The sequence below is a fragment of the Corythoichthys intestinalis genome, chromosome 9 (genome assembly GCF_030265065.1).
Source record: "Corythoichthys intestinalis isolate RoL2023-P3 chromosome 9, ASM3026506v1, whole genome shotgun sequence".
NCBI classification, from domain to species: Eukaryota; Metazoa; Chordata; class Actinopteri; order Syngnathiformes; family Syngnathidae; genus Corythoichthys; species Corythoichthys intestinalis.
The window spans coordinates 54,967,690-54,985,355 of NC_080403.1; the positions used below are offsets into that span (position 1 = coordinate 54,967,690).

Here is a 17,666-nt window from a genome sequence, read left to right on the forward strand (position 1 = left end):
GAAGTAGGCATCATGGCAGGGTGTACGATTTCACCCCTGGCCTTCACAATGGCCATGGAGATCATCATCAGGGCATCAAAATGGGTGGTGGGGGGTGAGAGAACCAGGAGCGGGATCCGCCTACCACCTGTCCGGGCATACATGGATGACATGACCACTCTGACCACTACTGCAGCTTGCACCAGGCGGCTACTTGGAAAACTGCAGGGAAACATCAAGTGGGCCCGGATGAAAATCAAGCCGAACAAGTCACGGAGCATCTCGATAGTCAACGGAGAGCTCAAAAACATGAAGTTCTGCATTGGTGACGACCCAATACCAACGGTGGCCGAGCAACCTGTCAAAAGCCTTGGCAGATGGTACAACGCAAGCCTTAGGGACAAAGACCAAGTTCAGCAGCTACGGCAGGACATCACCAACAGTCTGGAAAACATCAACAAGACCCCACTGCCAGGGAAGCTCAAGCTCTGGTGTCTGCAATTTGGACTCCTCCCTCGAGTAATGTGGCCACTCACTGTCTATGAGGTACCACTGACAACTGTGGAGAAGATGGAGCGAGCCATCACCGGCTATGTGAAGAAATGGCTAGGTGTTCCACGCTGTCTGAACAACATCAGCCTTTATGGCAAAGGGGTCCTTGAGCTGCCCATCACAAGCCTCACTGAAGAATACAAGTGCTCTAAAGTGAGGCTCCAGATGACTCTGACAGACTCCAGAGACCAGATCATCAGAGAAGCAGCACCACCCCTTTCAACTGGACGTAACTGGGCACCATCCAGTGCAGTGCAGCATGCCATGGCAGCCCTGAGGCACAGCGACATTGTGGGACATGTCCAGCTGGGAAGAGGAGGCTTTGGCCTCACAGCAAGCAAGCCAATGTGGCGTAAGGCCTCAACATCAGAAAGAAGGAAAATGGTGGTGGAGGAGGTGCGCCGCCAGGAGGAGGCTCAAAGAACTGCCAAGGCTGTCTCTCTGGCCAAGCAGGGACAATGGACGAGGTGGGAAGGCCTGGAAAAGAGAAAGCTCGACTGGAGGGATCTCTGGGGAATGGAGGCAAGCAACATCAGCTTCATCATCAGAGCTACTAATGATGTTCTCCCATCTCCAAAAAACCTCCACCAATGGTATGGCGAAGATCCAACCTGTGCCCTCTGCCCAACTCCTGCAACTCTCAAACACATCCTGACCGGTTGTAAGACCAGCCTCACACAAGGCCGCTACACCTGGAGGCACAACCAGGTCCTCAAGAGGTTGGCAGCAGTGCTTGAAAGCAAGAGAAATGCCATCAACTCTTTGCCCTTCAAAGCCATCACTTCCATCACAGCACCATCAGCATTCATCCGAGAGGGACAGAAAAAGCCCAACAATCCTCCTGCCAAGCCAGAAGTTGGACAGCTATCTATGGCCCGCGATTGGAAGATGCTGGTTGACATTGGCCAGCGATTAATCTTCCCTGCAGAGATTGCAGCCACCACCCTAAGACCAGACGTGGTAATCTGGTCCCCTTCACTGAAGTCCGTATACATCACGGAGCTCACAGTCCCATGGGAAAGTTCAGTGGAAGAGGCCTATGAGCGCAAGAAGCTGCGCTATACAGAATTGGCGGCAGATGCGCAACAGCGAGGATGGAAAGCCAAGGTCTATCCCATGGAGGTTGGATGTAGAGGGTTTGTGGCTTCTTCCACCATCAGGCTGCTGAAAGACTTGGGTATCCATGGGCAGGCCCTTCGGCAGACAATTAGATCAATCTCTGAAGCGGCCGAAAGAAGCAGCCAGTGGATCTGGATGAAGAGGAAGGACTCTTGCTGGGCTCATAGATCATAGACCCCCCCCTCCTTTTCCCTCACTAATCTTTTCCACACCTGCACAACATCTGATTGGGCATGGGACACAAGCGCGGGCGTGATCAACCTGTCGCTGGCCACCATCGATGAGGGTGTTTAGTGATCAAAGGCCGAAACACCCCATGATTCGATGGAGCACTACTGATGATGTGTCCCAAAATTGACATCTTCCCATCCCTGAGGGACAGTTCCCTGCCACTCTCAAAAAACCTCATGTGCGTACCATCCATTGGCACAATGGACAGAATACCATCACGTCCAGTGTTTCATGAATCTAAAATTAAGGCACTCATCAATATGGACTCCCCAAAACTTTGTAGAGTCAACTCTTTCAATGTTTTCTCCATTTATGTTTAGGCAGATTTGTTTAGTGGCTTGTTTTTTATGGGAGCAAAACACAATGTAATTTGTTTTATTGATATTTAGAGATAGTTTATTACATTTTAACCATGTGTCTATTTTCTTTAATTCACTTCAATATTTGCTCAAGTTCAGTTGGATTTTTATGGGAAAAAAACAAATTTGTATCATTAGCAAATATTACCTTACGTAAAACGGACGTGGAATTAACAAAATCATTAATGTACAGGATGAACACGAGCGGCCCTAAGATGGAGTCCTGGGGGACTCCATGTTTGATGAGTTTGTATGATTTAGAATTGTTAATGTTGACATACTGATGTCGTCCAGACAGATAACTACGGAACCAGTCTAGTGCTAGGCCTCTAATCCCACAATGCTACAGTTTATTGATGAGTATTTCAGTGTTAATGGTGTGAATGCTTTGGATAGGTCTAAAAAATGCAAAACAAAAACAAAAACCAAAAAAAATGCCAACTCCAGATCCCTCCCAATTCAAAAGGATTGGACGTCTATTGCCGTCATTGGTAGCCAATGAGTGTCATATATATCTGTAAATATTTTGTTTCAGTATTTATTTCCCGATTTTTTTCTAAGCTTGAGAACGATAAACCGATACTACCGGATATCCGGTTTTACAGGTGAGAGATACAGATGTATCGATCGTAAAGTTACCATTCGACAGTAATTAGCCATTAAATATTCAATGAACCGATAGTAGAGAATCAGCTTCTAATGCCTAGTTCAATGCTTTGCTTAATATGATAATAATTTAGTTTTTACTTCACATGCTGCGCTCGTGTCATTCACCAGACAGCGCACTTAGATCGAGACCGCACGCATAATATAATATGGACAAGCACTACTCAGTCGTGGTTGCCTCAACTTGCCATGCATTTCGGCAGAACCGCTACTAGTCGCCGTCATTACTCGATCGTCACGGGCGTGTCATAACGCGAGAGCCAACAAAACCACTGTAACGCACGCTCAGTAGCGTTTTCTTCAGAGCCCAAAACGAAACTAGTAGTGGCAACGAAGCAACATGCTAAAACAATGGACAGTTTGATCACCGACGTGCAGCAACTGATTTTCAACGCACCCAGGAAAACAAAAGTCGGACTTTGAAGTGATGAAGGCTGCCAGATCTGTTCGCATGGGACAGAGCTTGTGTGAAGTGTGGAGCGGTATAGAGATCGTGAGTTTTTAAACCTGAAAAATAACCCACTACAATGGTGGGAAGGGCGGCATATTGTTTCCATGAAACGCAGTCTACTTAAACATGAACAAGTGGATTAGTTGATCTTCCTCAAGAAAAATCTGCCCTTCAAAAAAGAGATGGACAGTGATGAGGAATAAAAAAATGTGGAAGCACAGGCATAAGTGAATGATTTTCCTGTGTATAAGGTTAAAGTCATGATTATTGACCTGTCTGTCTAAAATGCCATGTTTTTATTCCCCCAATTATACCAGTCATAAAGCATTTTAAAAAAATTTTTATTTATGATAACACTAGCAGGTTTAATTCTTTTTTTCTAGAGCTGCTGCATATAATTAATATTTTTTGTTTGTAAGATGTTTACATTGAAAGTTTGCACTTGAATTACTTACCTCTTGTGTTAAAAACACCAGGAAATACAGTAATTGAATTACTGCACTTCATTGTTGTCTGTCACTGGAGTTTTATTTTCTTATCAATCCCATCCAACAAAATGAGGGTCATATAGTAAGCCTTATTTTTTACATAAAAAATAAAACGTAACATTGGTATGAAATTTTGTTGTTTAATTTTGCTACTACAAATGTGGTCTTTTTTATATGCTTACAATACTGTACAAACACACACAACAAATGTTTACTATCGTATCGTTTTCACTCTGTATCGAACCGTATCGTTCTTAAACTGTATCGAATCGTATCGAATCGCTCGGCCTTAAAAATGTATCGTTTTTTTTTTAATCAAATCGTAACCTGTGTATCAGGGCCGGCCCAGCCTATACGCAGACTATGCAGCTGCATAGGGCCTCTGACCACTAGGGGGCCCCCAATCTGGCAATTGTTTATTATTATATATGTTTATTTATTAATTTATATTAGGGCTGTCAAAATTATCGCGTTAACGTGCTGTAATTAATTTTTTAAATTAATCACGTTAAAATATTTGACGCAATTAACGCACATGTCCCGCTCAGACAGTTTTTTTGGTAAGTTTTACAGCAAGGTTTTTGTGCTGTCAAATGGCGAACTCTTGTGGTCGCTTTGCGACACGGTTTATTGCTTTCTTGCCAGTTCAATATGGCTGCACGACGTCTCGGGCTGACGCCTACGTTGTAATATTGTGCTTATATGATCCTTGGACAAGATTTGTCCGTAAGTATGGTTGTTGTAAAGAATGTACATATTATGTTAGTAAGCGAAATGTTATATTTTTTGTATGAGACGCTTTTGTTTATGTTTAGTGAACCTGTATAGCGTGCTAAGCTAACGTTGTTGCTAATGCACTGCTTGTGTACTTTTTTTTTGTAGTTTCACTACTGTCTAAAGAGGACAGTGGTTTGAGGCCATTTTATTAATAAATCAGATGAAAAAGGAAGAAGTCTGATTATTAAGGCATCGTTCACTAGCTGTCTAGCTTTGGAAAAAGTAGACGCTTCGGAGTGAGGACAGCATAGACAGATTTAAATGACAGTAAAGTGAAATGCCCACTACTGTCCTTATGTACCGTATGTTGAATGTATATATCCATCTTGTGTCTTATCTTTCCATTCCAACAAATTATTTTACAGAATATATATATAATTTACAGAAAAATATGGCATATTTTATAGATGGTTGCGATTTGCGATTAATTGCGATTAATTACGATTAATTAATTTTTAAGCTGTAATTAACTCGATTAAAAATTTTAATCGTTTGACAGCCCTAATTTATATTGTATTTTGTTTACTACGGTTTGCTTTATTTGACTATTGTGAGTTTTGATACTTAATTTCAAGTTTAAAAAATAAAAGTTCTTCCTTCTTTTCCTCTTTTAGAAAAAGGTTTGGCGCTATCTACTGTAAGTACTGACAATCATTTGGGGTGAGAGGTTTGAAGTATGCAGTGCAACAAAATCTGATTAATATAAAAAATATGGACGTATGGGTTGGATTGCATGTATGGGTTTCACAGTACACTGTGACGAAATGGTGTGCCAAAAATATGGGCCCCTTGGCATTATTTTGCTTAGGGCCCCCAAATGGCCTGGGCCGGCCCTGCTGTGTATCTAGATACATATCGAATCGGCTTCATGCCAGAGATTCCCAACCCTATCTATTTCCCGACTCTTTTCAAAAGGCAGCGTTGTAGTGACAAAATCTAATCAACAGGTGGCAGAAGACTCACTCTCCAGCCAGAGGCTGCTTCATAAACTCAGAGAAGAAGACGCGCTAGGTAAAACATGGCGACTGTTGTGGTTAGCACCATGGTGCAGAGGCATTAACTCACATCCAGAGATAAAAGCGAGGACATTGCGGTGCGGGCGGCCGAACGACCGACTTGGCGAGAAGTGAGCTGGACGATGGACTACGGCGTGGCGCGGAGGTTTTCGTGCCCGACGCCGAGGAGGGTGTCCTCGGAGTACGCTCAGTCTAACGTTAGCTTGCAAGATGGCGAGTGCGCCAAAGCGCTCCATCCCACCCCGGGAGAGGCGCTTCCCACCCGAATGGAATTTTCAGGAGACGGCCCCGGTGCCCGGAGTTCGTCGGTGGTGGTCCACCAAAGGCACATGCCGAAGGAACCTGCCAAATTCCACATTCCGAGGAAGTCCAAAGAGAAAAAAGGTGGGTACCTTAAATCGAAGAGACGAATGGGTTTGAGGACTCTTGATATAAATGAGCTGATGTGGCGCTTACTCAACTCATTTTTGCCATTGACGACGATAGGCTTCGAATACATTTAGACTGGGAGTTGCTGTTAAATGCCAAAACTATTGATAGGTAGTTCATGTCGAACAAACTATGTTTTTGGGGTTCATAATATCCCTGTCAGGGACGGTGGACAGTTAAAACCTTTAATGCTTTCTTCTCTTTATATATAAATAGTCACTATTACTTTATAGCGCAATGGACTATTTTTGGTCATTAAAAAATATAAAATACAGTAGTTGGGCTGCAGGTTTCTACTGAAAATTCCATTGATTAATCAATCGGATAAAACATCTTTTTTAGGTAAAGATCAATCATAAATATACATGAGAAAACAAGACATATCACCAAATATTGATCCAATTTTAGACGTTTTTATTTTAGATGTACATTGTTGAAAACAGTCAACAATTGCAATTTCAGATGTGACTAGAAAAAAAACAACAAATTCACTGCTTACACTAAAAAAATCTAAGTCAAAAAATGTAAATTGAATTTCCATTTGTGTCACGCTAATTTTAAGTTCTAGTTAAATTTTATGTAAGTCTAAGAAGACGTACCGCACGTAACACGTTACCTTGGTTCATTAAAGTGCGTACAACAGGATTAAAAAAGTAATCTTAAATAGTAGTATTATGTGAATTAGTCATATTTTTAGACAATTCGACTATTTTCAACAATTTAGCAAAGTGCAGATGACGAGAAATTGTCTTTTAATCTTCTGTTTAGCCACACCTACCATTATAGGGCTCTAGCCTCCCCAGGTCATGACAAATAACAGTCTTGTGTTAAATATAATATGAAATAATGAAAATGCATTTATTCAGTATGACATGGCAAAATTACTCCATAATGGTCAAAACTGTTGACTTCGCCTTTACTGTTGCAGCTCCCGAACGATATTTTATGCCACCGTAGCTTCGGCTTTTGTCATTTCCCTGCCCCCGGCTTCGGCGAATGTAAACAAACCAAGATGCGTGACAGCTAGCCGACATGCTAACCTGAACCGAGTGACGTCTCAGTCTTATTTTCGCTTTTCAAAGCGAAAAATCACCAAATCATGTCACATGGCAGCGGGGTTGTCGAGTGTCTTCGCCGATCGGCAACCTGCCCGGCGGCGAGTAGGTTACAGTTAGTTTCCCTGCTGCGGACAGGAGAGCTCGTCGGGGAGGCAGCTGGAGAGTACCGCTAGACAAACCGGTTGACGTCAGAGGAGCGCGTAGCCGCCACATGGTCAACACGAATATGGCGTAAAATAATGCTTTACTACACGGCGAAGATGTAAACAGTGAGAGAGCGGCGTGCAGTTGTTGTGCAGATTACTTGGCACGATTTGTCTGAGGAGAACTTTTCTACATGTCCGTCCATGATCGAACGTGAGGAAATTGTCCTTTTGTTAAAGTGTTTGTCGTGTTTACTTTGTAATCGCTGTATTTGCGGCCATTTTTAACACAAAGTTGCAATTTCTAATGGGGTGGAAAATTTGACAGAACACCGGGGACCCGAAGAGGGCAATAAGCCGAGTATGGGGGGGGGGGGGGCACACAAGCTGCCAGTCTTCGGCAGAGTGGCATTCTCAGTGGACAATCAGCCACAAAATGCAAGCCACGTCGGTATTAAAACGTGTGCCATGATCCCAGTGTTTGACATAATACAGAATACAATGTTTTCTCACTTCCTTGTCAGTCCAATGGTTCCACTGTAGTAGGGCTTGTTTTGGCCAATATCCGCGGTGAACGGGAAGTTTTTGAAAACCAGAAAGGCTCACACGCCTCTTCCTGGTGCAGCAACAATTTTCTGCACCCGTTGGCTGGCTTGATGCGAAAAATAAACAAATTAATCCGTAAAATCAGCTGAATCCGCAGTCCATCTGCATGCTATGAAGCAATGCTGTATTGCGAGATGTTGACCCGGCTGACATCACATTCGTATTCGTCCTAAACCGAGACTGAAGCCGGACGTCACTCATTTTCATGGCGCGGGGATTAAAAAATTGAATATTTATAAAACGATCGCTTCCACACACATCCAAGTGACATCACAGGTGGTGGCAGCAATTAAATCACACTTGCAGCCAGTTAAAATGGATTAAAGTTGACTCAATCTCTGTCCTGTGTCCTTCTGTGTACCACATTGAGCATGGAAAAAAGAAAGAAGACCAAAGAACTGTCTGAGGACTTGAGAAGTAAAATTGTGAGGAAGCCTGGGCAATCTCAAGGCTACAAGTCCATCTCCAAAGTTGAACTCCAATGTTCTGTTTTGCTTCAAATATGCCTCCAGGCTAATCTTTTATTTGACAAAAAGGGACGGTAACTAATTAACATGCAATACATTCACCTGTGATTATGCAGGACTATAGAACACTGATGCGATAATTATTAAGATGTTTTTGAGGGCTGCAGCTATTGATTATTTTAGTAGTCGATTAATCGATAAACCATTAGTTCGAATAATCGAGTAATCGGATAAGGAACATGAAAAATGAAATTACCTGAGCTGAGCCTCAAACGGTATAAAAAATAAATGAGGACCTATGTACAACAAAAGAACAATTGGCTAACTTTAGCAGTGCAACGGTTCGCGGTTCAAAACCGAACCGAACGGTTCGCCCTGTTCGGTTCAATACGCCTTTATGAACCGCGCCTTTTTGGTTTTGCGATTACAGTAATTTATTCCGAACGCTTGTGAAATGAATTGGTCAAACTCTGTGTGCCTGTGTGTGACGTGAAGCGCAGCTGTGGAGAAATTCCCGCCCCACGAGTAAATGTCCAATCGCTGTCAAGCACCTGTGTAATAGGAGCCGAGTAACGCCCTCTCTCGCTTCCGAGCGAGGTGAAAGTGAAACGAGAAAGAAAATAAAAAAAGTTATGGCGAGCGGAGGAGTCGACAGACCAAATTTTGAGGAAGCACCGGCTTCTTTCAAATCTGCGGTGTGGCAACATTTCGGTTTCCCAGTGGACTACAATGCAGACGGAGAGAAAATATTGAAAAAAAACATAAAACAATTTGCAAGCATTGCTCAGCGCTTGTTCCCTATGCTAACGGCAAGACTTCTAACATGACTCAGCAGTCAGCACTTCAGCCGGCATCTCTCACAGACATCGTTTTCTCAGAGCAGGACAACCCCGAAGATGACAACAGTGAAAACACACGGTCTATAGAAGAGGCGTTCCAAAAGCCTTACAATATCAGGTCAGAAAAACACAAGAAAATAACCCACGCAGTGGGGATTTGCATTGCAAAAGACATGCAACCATATTCCGTGGTTGAAGATGCGGGCTTCGTAAATTTAATTGCAACGCTTGACCCGCGTTATATTGTTCCCTCGCGGACATATTTCGCCCACAACATAATCCCCGACATTTAAGAAATGGCACGCAAAGCCATTGAAGCTGATTTCACGAAAGCACATAGTTTCGCCCTGACCGCTGATAATTGGACGTCCCGTGCTACAGAGTGCTACTACCTAACTGTGACGGTCCACTATAATTCATACCTGTCAAGTTGTACGGTCTCGTCGTAATTTGTACACGTGAGCACTGGTTTTTAAATGTGTACGCCAGGGGTCCCCAAACTTTTTCCTGTGAGGGCCACATAACCCTTCTCTTCTCTGATGAGGGGCCGGGGTCAGTTTGTAACAGAAAAAGTGTGACGATTGCAGGAGTGCCTAAATGTAAAAATGTATTGTTTTTCAGAAAGCCACAATCAAATAACCCTTTCTGGATTCTTCACGGAACCAAAGTAAATAAAATAAAAATGATATAATATAATATAGTATAATATAATATAATATAATTAGGGCTGTCAAACGATTAAAATTTTTAAGCGAGTTAATCACAGCTTAAAAATTAATCGTAATTAATCGCAATTCAAACATCTCTAAAATATGCCTTATTTTTCTGTAAATTATTGTTGGAATGGAAAGATAAGACAAAGACGGATATATACATTCAACATACTGTACATAAGTACTGTATTTGTTTATTATAACAATAAATCAACAAGATGGCATTAACATTAATATTCTGTCAAAGCAATCCCTGGATAGAAAGACTTGTAGTTCTTAAAAGATAGATTTTAGTACAAATTATAGAAATTTTATGTTAAAACCCCTCTTAATGTTTTCGTTTTAATAAAATTGGTAAAATTTTCAATCAAAAAAATTAACTAGTAGCTCACCATTGTTGATGTCAAGAATTACACAATGCTCATGGTGCATAAAATCAGTCGCACCCAAGCGCCAGCAGAGGGAGACAAAAAACACAAGTAACAAGTGGACATGACACTGCTGTCATTTTAATCTGTTTGAGCGGGGCATATGCGTTAATTGCGTCAAATATTTTAACGTGATTAATGAAAAAAATTAATTACCGCCCGTTAACGCGATAACTTTGACAGCCCTTAATATAATATAATATAATATAATATAATATAATCAGGGGTGCACATAATTTTTTTGCCCAGGTTCTCAGAGGAGGACCTGGAGATGTGACTTGGTCCTCATTGAGCTTGAGAGCCGACCCACCTGATGCGATAAATTTATGACAAGCTTTACTTAGAGCCAATTAACTTTGATTAATTATATTAACAGTTAATGCTTGATTAACATCAACTGGCACAACAAAATTGCCATTACTTTGAAGTGAAATGTAAAGAAATAAACATAAAAGCACCAATTCAAAATAAAGGGCATTATGCGGCTCCCACATTAACTCCAAGCCTTTTTAAAAGTGGGATGTCCTCCTCATAAGACCTCATTGAACGTGCATGTTTAGCTTTGTAAAATGCGAGCAAAAACACGTTTGTCAGTGCATGTCGCTGTTCATTACCTTTATTCCGCCCTATTCCGCCACATGTCCATAGGGCGAGTGGGGTCCTGTTTGACATCGATAGTTTGCTTAATTGCCACATGCTCTGTTTTTTTCGTGCTTTTCAAAGTTTGGATGGCTGAAATTCTTTGACCCTACATAAAATGCGTTGCTCTAATCGGCGACATTGGGATTCTCACGGCACATTTTGTACCGCATTTCCGTGCGAGCATCATTCGCTTCTAGCCACGGTACCTCCTGTAGCCACTTTTCAGCAAAAGTCCTTTTTTTCGGTAGCTCCGGTGACGTCTCTGTCGTCTGTCTGTCTTTTGACGGGGGTGGGGGAACACGGAAGTAATTACTCAGTGTGGCCTGCCTCATCGACATTTTGAGAAGTTATTTTCTCGTGTCCGCCGCGAATAGAGTGGTCAGCCATCGGTACGCAAAAGCGTATGGAAGCCGTTGAGGGCCAGCGCGTTTGTCTACGTCCAGTACGCATGTGCGGACCACTTATGTACACCCCTGAATATAATATAATATAATATAATATCATGTAATATAATATAATATAATAATACTGTATTAATTAAATAGATAATAACCAAATAACCATTGCTCAGTTCTTCACAGAAAAAAGCCAGGACATGAATAACTCTATTGAGGGGGGGGGGGGGGGGGGGGATTTTTTTTTTTTTTTTTTTTTTTTTTTTTTGTTCAGGGGGCCGGACCAAATGTGGCTGCGGGCTGTATCCGGCCCGCGGGCCGTAGTTTGGGGACCCCCGGTGTACGCCGTCCGTTACGTTCAAAATCTGCACGTTTTTCGTGCATTGCGTTTTTTTTTTTTTTCATCCGTTCGGATTTGGTAACCGTTTCTGCAAGGAGCCAATGTTCGTTAACACTTGAATGACACGAGAAAAGTCAGACACGGAGAGGGAAGAGTGTTTGTTGAGACGCTGTAGCAAACGCGATGCTAGGCTAGGTGGCTCCAATTTCCTGACCGTGGCCGACATCATACAATCTACGCCTAGATATCTCAAGCATATAGAGTTACAAGCGAAATGACATTCGGTAGCGTTAGTAAACAGCCGCCATTTTAGAGCAGTATACTTCTCAGAAAGGCTCTGTTGTAGTAAACCTTCCGAGCGAACCTAAGCAACTTTTTATCCAAAATACTCCTAAATCGGCAAAATCTTGACTTGAGTCTATCTTTAAAGGATGAAACAGTTATAAAATTTTCACATGTCGAAAGTAGACGGAAGGGAACTAAGGAAAAAACGGGAGCAATTTTATCAACTTTATCGGTTGATTCACAACATTAAATGACCTCCAAACATAGCAAAGGTTACTATGTTTTTTTTTTGTTTTTTTTTTTTAATGAAAAAAAAAAACATGAAAGGTATCACCAGTTACTTTGCCAAGTAACTTTTTTACGACTGTGTGTGTATTTCAGTAGTCAGTCACTACACTTGCCAAAGAGCTAAGAGGCATTTTAACAGTCTAAAATGTTTACATTTTAAGTGTTTATTTCATTTTTTAAAAGCAAAATAAAGGCAGTTAAAAAAAAAAAAAAAAAAAAAAAGCAAAACGCAAACCGAAACCGAACCGAAACCGTGATCCCAAAACCGAGGTTCAAACCGAACGGTGGGCTAACTGAACCGTTGCACCCCTAGCTAACTTACATTGCAAAATTCTGCTAGTTTAAACTTTTTTTTACAATGCTCTTAACAAATGGTTCAGACACATATTCCAACAAAAAACAGCTAAATATACCAATAAACTAAATTACAAATGCATAAAAAAAAAACTATTAGCTCAAACAAAATTTAGCTTATGTTGGTCTCAACAGGGAGCACCTAGATTCAGCCATGTGAATTGAGGCTGACTGGAAGGCAGTGTATCCACTCAAATCAATAAAACTAAATGCAAACACTTTCAAAATAAACCGTTACAACGTCACTTTAATTAAACGAATACTCGAAGCAGCAAAATTTAATTCGAATATTTTTTTCTAATTGAATACTCGAGTTTAGAGCCGAAACGAGTACTCGAGTAACTCGAGTTTAAAAACTGATCCGAGTAATTTTATTCACCTCGAGTAATCGTTTATTTTGACAGCTCTAAGCATCACGTTTTGCTCGGACTACTTTTAATGCGGGACAACGCGCTGTCACGTGCGGAGAGGAAGAAGGAAAAAAAAAACTTAGTTAGTAAACAGCCGCCATCTTAACCCTTGTGCAGTATTGCGCCAAATCCTGGCGTTTTGCTTTGTTACTCATCATATTATCATATATAAAGCATATCAAAAAATAAGCTAGAGGGCTGAAAATTGTCAAAAAATGTCAAAACATGTTTACCTTCAAAATGGCACCATCCACAATTTCAAAATTGGTATTGTCATTATTATATGTGGGAGGCCTACTTTTTTGTGACGCAGAGAGTATTACGCCAACTTTCGTCCCCATTGACTCCCATTATAAATCCCAATTTCTCATGTTTTTTGATGCACTGCCACCTGGTGTGTGAAAGTGCATTTCCCACGATTACACAATTTATGGCTTCAGCGGGGTGTCAACTGACACGAGATTGTAACGGATCCTGGATGAATATCTTAAAAACAAAAAATCCAGCAGGGGACACTAGACTATTATTTATCATTTTTCTTGATTGATCCCTCATTGTCAAACGCATTTACTTACTACCAAAAAAACAAGTTTTCATGTTGAGCTTTGATCGAACGGGCCAGTGTGTGGACTCACGAACACTTGTGTGTGAGTGGGTGTGTGCACGCGCGTGTGAGGGTGGGGGTGTGCACGCGCGTATGTGGGTATGTGTGTGTGTGTGCGCGCGCACTTTGCCTGTTCAATGGGACAGTATGAGTTGACTTTTGTGACGTTTGACTTTATGACGCGACTGTGGGAGAAATCGTGTGCGTTTGTACATGCACGCGCACTCTCACGTCACCGAGCGTGTGCGTATGTGTGTGCTTGTACTTTTGCGTGCAGAGGTCTGCAGAAGGCGGCTTTGAATGCACTTCAAAGCACCTTGTCTGCAGGGCGCAAAAAGGTGTTTGATGTGACACATTTTGAGAATTCAAAATGCAGTTGTTTATTGAATCTCAACTCTTATTGGTAGAATGTTTTACTTTTTCCTCCTCCCATTGGCTCAGTGAATGGTCACGTTTGTAAACAACTTTATATGGGGTCCAACGGCTCAAAGGCCATTTTACTCCCTGTGACTGCTGGTGAGCAGAGATGGCGAGAATATTTTTTCTTGAGGAGGCAAGAAAAATGGTGTTGGAGGAGGAATGTCCCACAGACTCAATGGATGAAAAGGATGATGTGTCACAAGACTATGATGAAGATTTTGAGCCACTTGTAGGAGAGGAGGAAGAGGATGATGATTAGGATTTTGAGGAGGTTACAGCAGAAGCAGCAGAGGAGCAACAACAACAGAATCAGGTCAGCACTCCATGGCTTGCCAAAAACCAAGAAATTGTGTGGTCCTCTACAAATGAAGTTTCGAGGCACTTCAACCTGCCCCCTATTCTATTGCCTGGCCCAACGCTTTTTGCAATTGCCAGGATCAGTAGCCCCGAGACTACTGTCAATCTGTTTTGCCCGGACGACATTATCCAGCAGATTGTCTAAAAAAAAAAGCCCAAGATTATTTTGGACTACGATCTGTGTAAAGCGGCAGTCGATCACTTGGACCAGGTAAGCATATGTTATGTCTTTTTCAAAACTTTGCATCAAAGCTCTCTGGTCATCTGACATCATCTGATGTGTTTTTTTGTGTGTGTGTGTGTTATTTGCAGGCATCTGCCACATATTCTTGCTGCTGGAGGACATTACGATGGCCAATGTCCATATCATATCATATGCTGGATCTGTCTCTCTTCAATGCATTCACCCTCTTTACTCAGGTGGACCCCGCAGTGGTGGCCACGCCACAAAGCCAGAAATGTGGGCAATGTGGCCTTTGCATTAACCGACTACGGGCATCAAACATTAGCTGCAAATGTGGCATTTTCTTTAGCCAAAAACATGGCCAAAAAGTGTGCAAATTGTTTTTTTTTTTAAAAAAAAAAGCTCACTGGTTGTTTGTTGTTCTAGTTGAGTTGTTTGTTGTTCTAGTTCAGTAGTTTGTTGTTGTGCGTTTGAGTTATATAGATTCTGTTAATTCAAAATTCTTCTAGTTGTTGTGACTTGTTGACTGTTATTCTGATGCCAGTGAATATTTTTAGTGGTTGAAGGTAAAAAAAAAACAATATTCAGAAATGACTTAGTTGTCACACTTCCAAGAGTGACTTTTGGCTCCAATACTGCAAGAGGGGTAAAAATTTTCCATTTCATTTTCAGATGTCACAAGTAAAAAAATATTCAGAAATGACTTAGTTACACACCCTCAAGAGGGCGCAAGGCTTCATCCCCAATACTGCGAGAGGGGTAAAAATTTTGAAATTGCCATTGTCTAAAAATGTTGAGTTCCTCAAATAAATTTTGATGTTATAATTTATTAACATATTCAAAGCTCTAATGACCTGATATCAAATATTCCTACTTGGATTTGTTTTTATATATTACATACAACATTGTTAGTTTTGTTCATAGCACACTATTGCTTTTATTGTCCATAGAGGGCATTCAGAATAAATAAATATATTAAAACTATATATGTATGGATAGGTCTGATGCTAGTGAACATTTTGAGATGTCGCAAGTAAAAAAATATTTAGAAAGGACTTGGTTATCACACCCTCAAGAGGGCGCCAGACTTCATCCCCAATACTGCGAGAGGGGTAAAAATGTTAAAATTGCCATTATAAAAAAATGTTGAGTTCCAAAAAAAATTTGATGTTATAACTTATGAACATATTCAAGCCTCTAATTATCTGATATCAAATATTCCTACTTGGATGTGTTTTTATATATTACATACAACATTGTTAGTTTTGTTCATAGCACACTATTGCTTTTATTGTCCACAGAGGGCATTCAGAATAAATAAATAAATAAAAACTATACACGTATGGATAGGTCTGATGCTAGTGAACATTTTGAGATGTTGCAAGTAAAAAAATATTTAGAAATGACTTAGTTATCACACCCTCAAGAGGGCGCCAGACTTCATCCCCAATACTGCGAGAGGGGTAAAAATTTTGAAATTGCCATAGTAAAAAAATTTTGAGTTCCCCCCAAAAAATGATGTTATAATTTATGAACATATTCAAGCCTCTAATTATCTGATATCAAATATTCCTACTTGGATGTGTTTTTATATATTACATACAACATTGTTAGTTTTGTTCATAGCACACTATTGCTTTTATTGTCCATAGAGGGCATCCAAAATAAATAAATAAATAAAAACTATATACGTATGGATAGGTCTGATGCTAATGAACATTTTGAGATGTCGCAAGTAAAAAAATATTTAGAAATGACTTAGTTATCACACCCTCAAGAGGGCGCCAGACTTCATCCCCAATACTGCGAGAGGGGTAAAAATTTTGAAATTGCCATTGTAAAAAAATTTTGAGTTCCCCAAAAAATTTGATGTTATAATTTATGAACATATTCAAGCCTCTAATGACCTGATATCAAATATTCCTACTTGGATTTGTTTTTATATATTACATACAACATTGTTAGTTTTGTTCATAGCACACTATTGCTTTTATTGTCCATAGAGGGCATCCAAAATAAATAAATAAATAAAAACTATATACGTATGGATAGGTCTGATGCTAGTGAACATTTTGAGACGACGCAAGTAAAAAAATATTCAGAAATGACTTTGTTATCACACCCTCAAGAGGGCGCCAGACTTCATCCCCAATACTGCGAGAGGTATAAAAAAAATATACTGCACAAGGGTTAAAGCAGTAGAGCGCTAAGCGCTAATAAAGAGCGCTAAGCGCTAATAAATAAGATTAACGTTACTGTCGCTACTAGCTCACGTAACGTTAGCCCTGCGGAGGGCTAGGTTTCAATTAATTATGACCACTGTCGATGCGTGGCTAACGTGTCTTACATACAGGCTTTAACATAGCATAGCATTGTGGAGTGATGAGTGTGTAAAATAAAAACTTAATCATGCTAACTATCAATTTTAGCTCAGTAGTCATTGCTGGATAAAACACCAAGTGGCACTGGTCCCTAATGTGCTCCAATACCACCTGTATCATACATTTATTTTGAACACTGCAAAAACTCAAAATGCTATCAGGACTTACAGTTTAGACCAGGGGTGTCCAAACTTTTTGCAAAGGGGGCCAGATTTGGTGTGGTAAAAATGTGGGGGGCCGACCTTGGCTGACGTCCTTTACATAGAACAATATATTTAAGCAAATTTTAGCAAGCCATTCTGTGTGTAACATTTGCTTTATTATTTTTTTAAATTAATAATTTCAACAATCTCGCAACTAGCCTTTGTGGCTTCTTTTTCGACTCTTGGGCTGTTGCAAAATACTGCTGCTGTGAAATTAAATTACTTTCAAGTTGCTTCAATTTCTCGCTACGTATCTTCCCTGTATTCTTGTCGTACACGTCAGCGTGTCTTGTTTAGTAATATCGCCTCACATTGAACTCTTTAAAAACAGCGACTGTCTCTTTGCGAATGAGGCAGACACAGTTGTTGCGTATTTTAGTGAAGAAAGTCCAATTTCCACCTATCCTTGAAGCGTTGGCCGTTGCAGTCAACTTTTTTTTTTTTTTTTTTTTTTTGTCAATTGTCACCATTTAGAAAATTGG

At 40.7% G+C, this 17,666-nt stretch overlaps 1 protein-coding gene and 1 long non-coding RNA gene across 3 annotated transcripts in view; both read left to right on the top strand.

Moving 5' to 3' along the window:
- Nucleotides 1-5,617: 5,617 nt before the first annotated feature.
- Nucleotides 5,618-17,666, top strand: part of LOC130921475 (protein TASOR-like) — an 83,982-nt gene continuing 71,933 nt past the window's right edge. For both annotated transcript variants that reach the window (XM_057845430.1, XM_057845431.1), the window contains exon 1: nucleotides 5,618-6,022. In XM_057845430.1, coding sequence (XP_057701413.1) covers nucleotides 5,761-6,022 — 262 coding nt within the window. In that variant the 5' untranslated portion in view covers nucleotides 5,618-5,760. The remainder of the gene's footprint in view (nucleotides 6,023-17,666) is intronic.
- Nucleotides 11,770-15,429, top strand: LOC130921477 (uncharacterized). The gene is made up of 2 exons (XR_009064361.1): nucleotides 11,770-14,627; nucleotides 14,729-15,429. It is a non-coding gene; the product is annotated as an uncharacterized LOC130921477 (long non-coding RNA).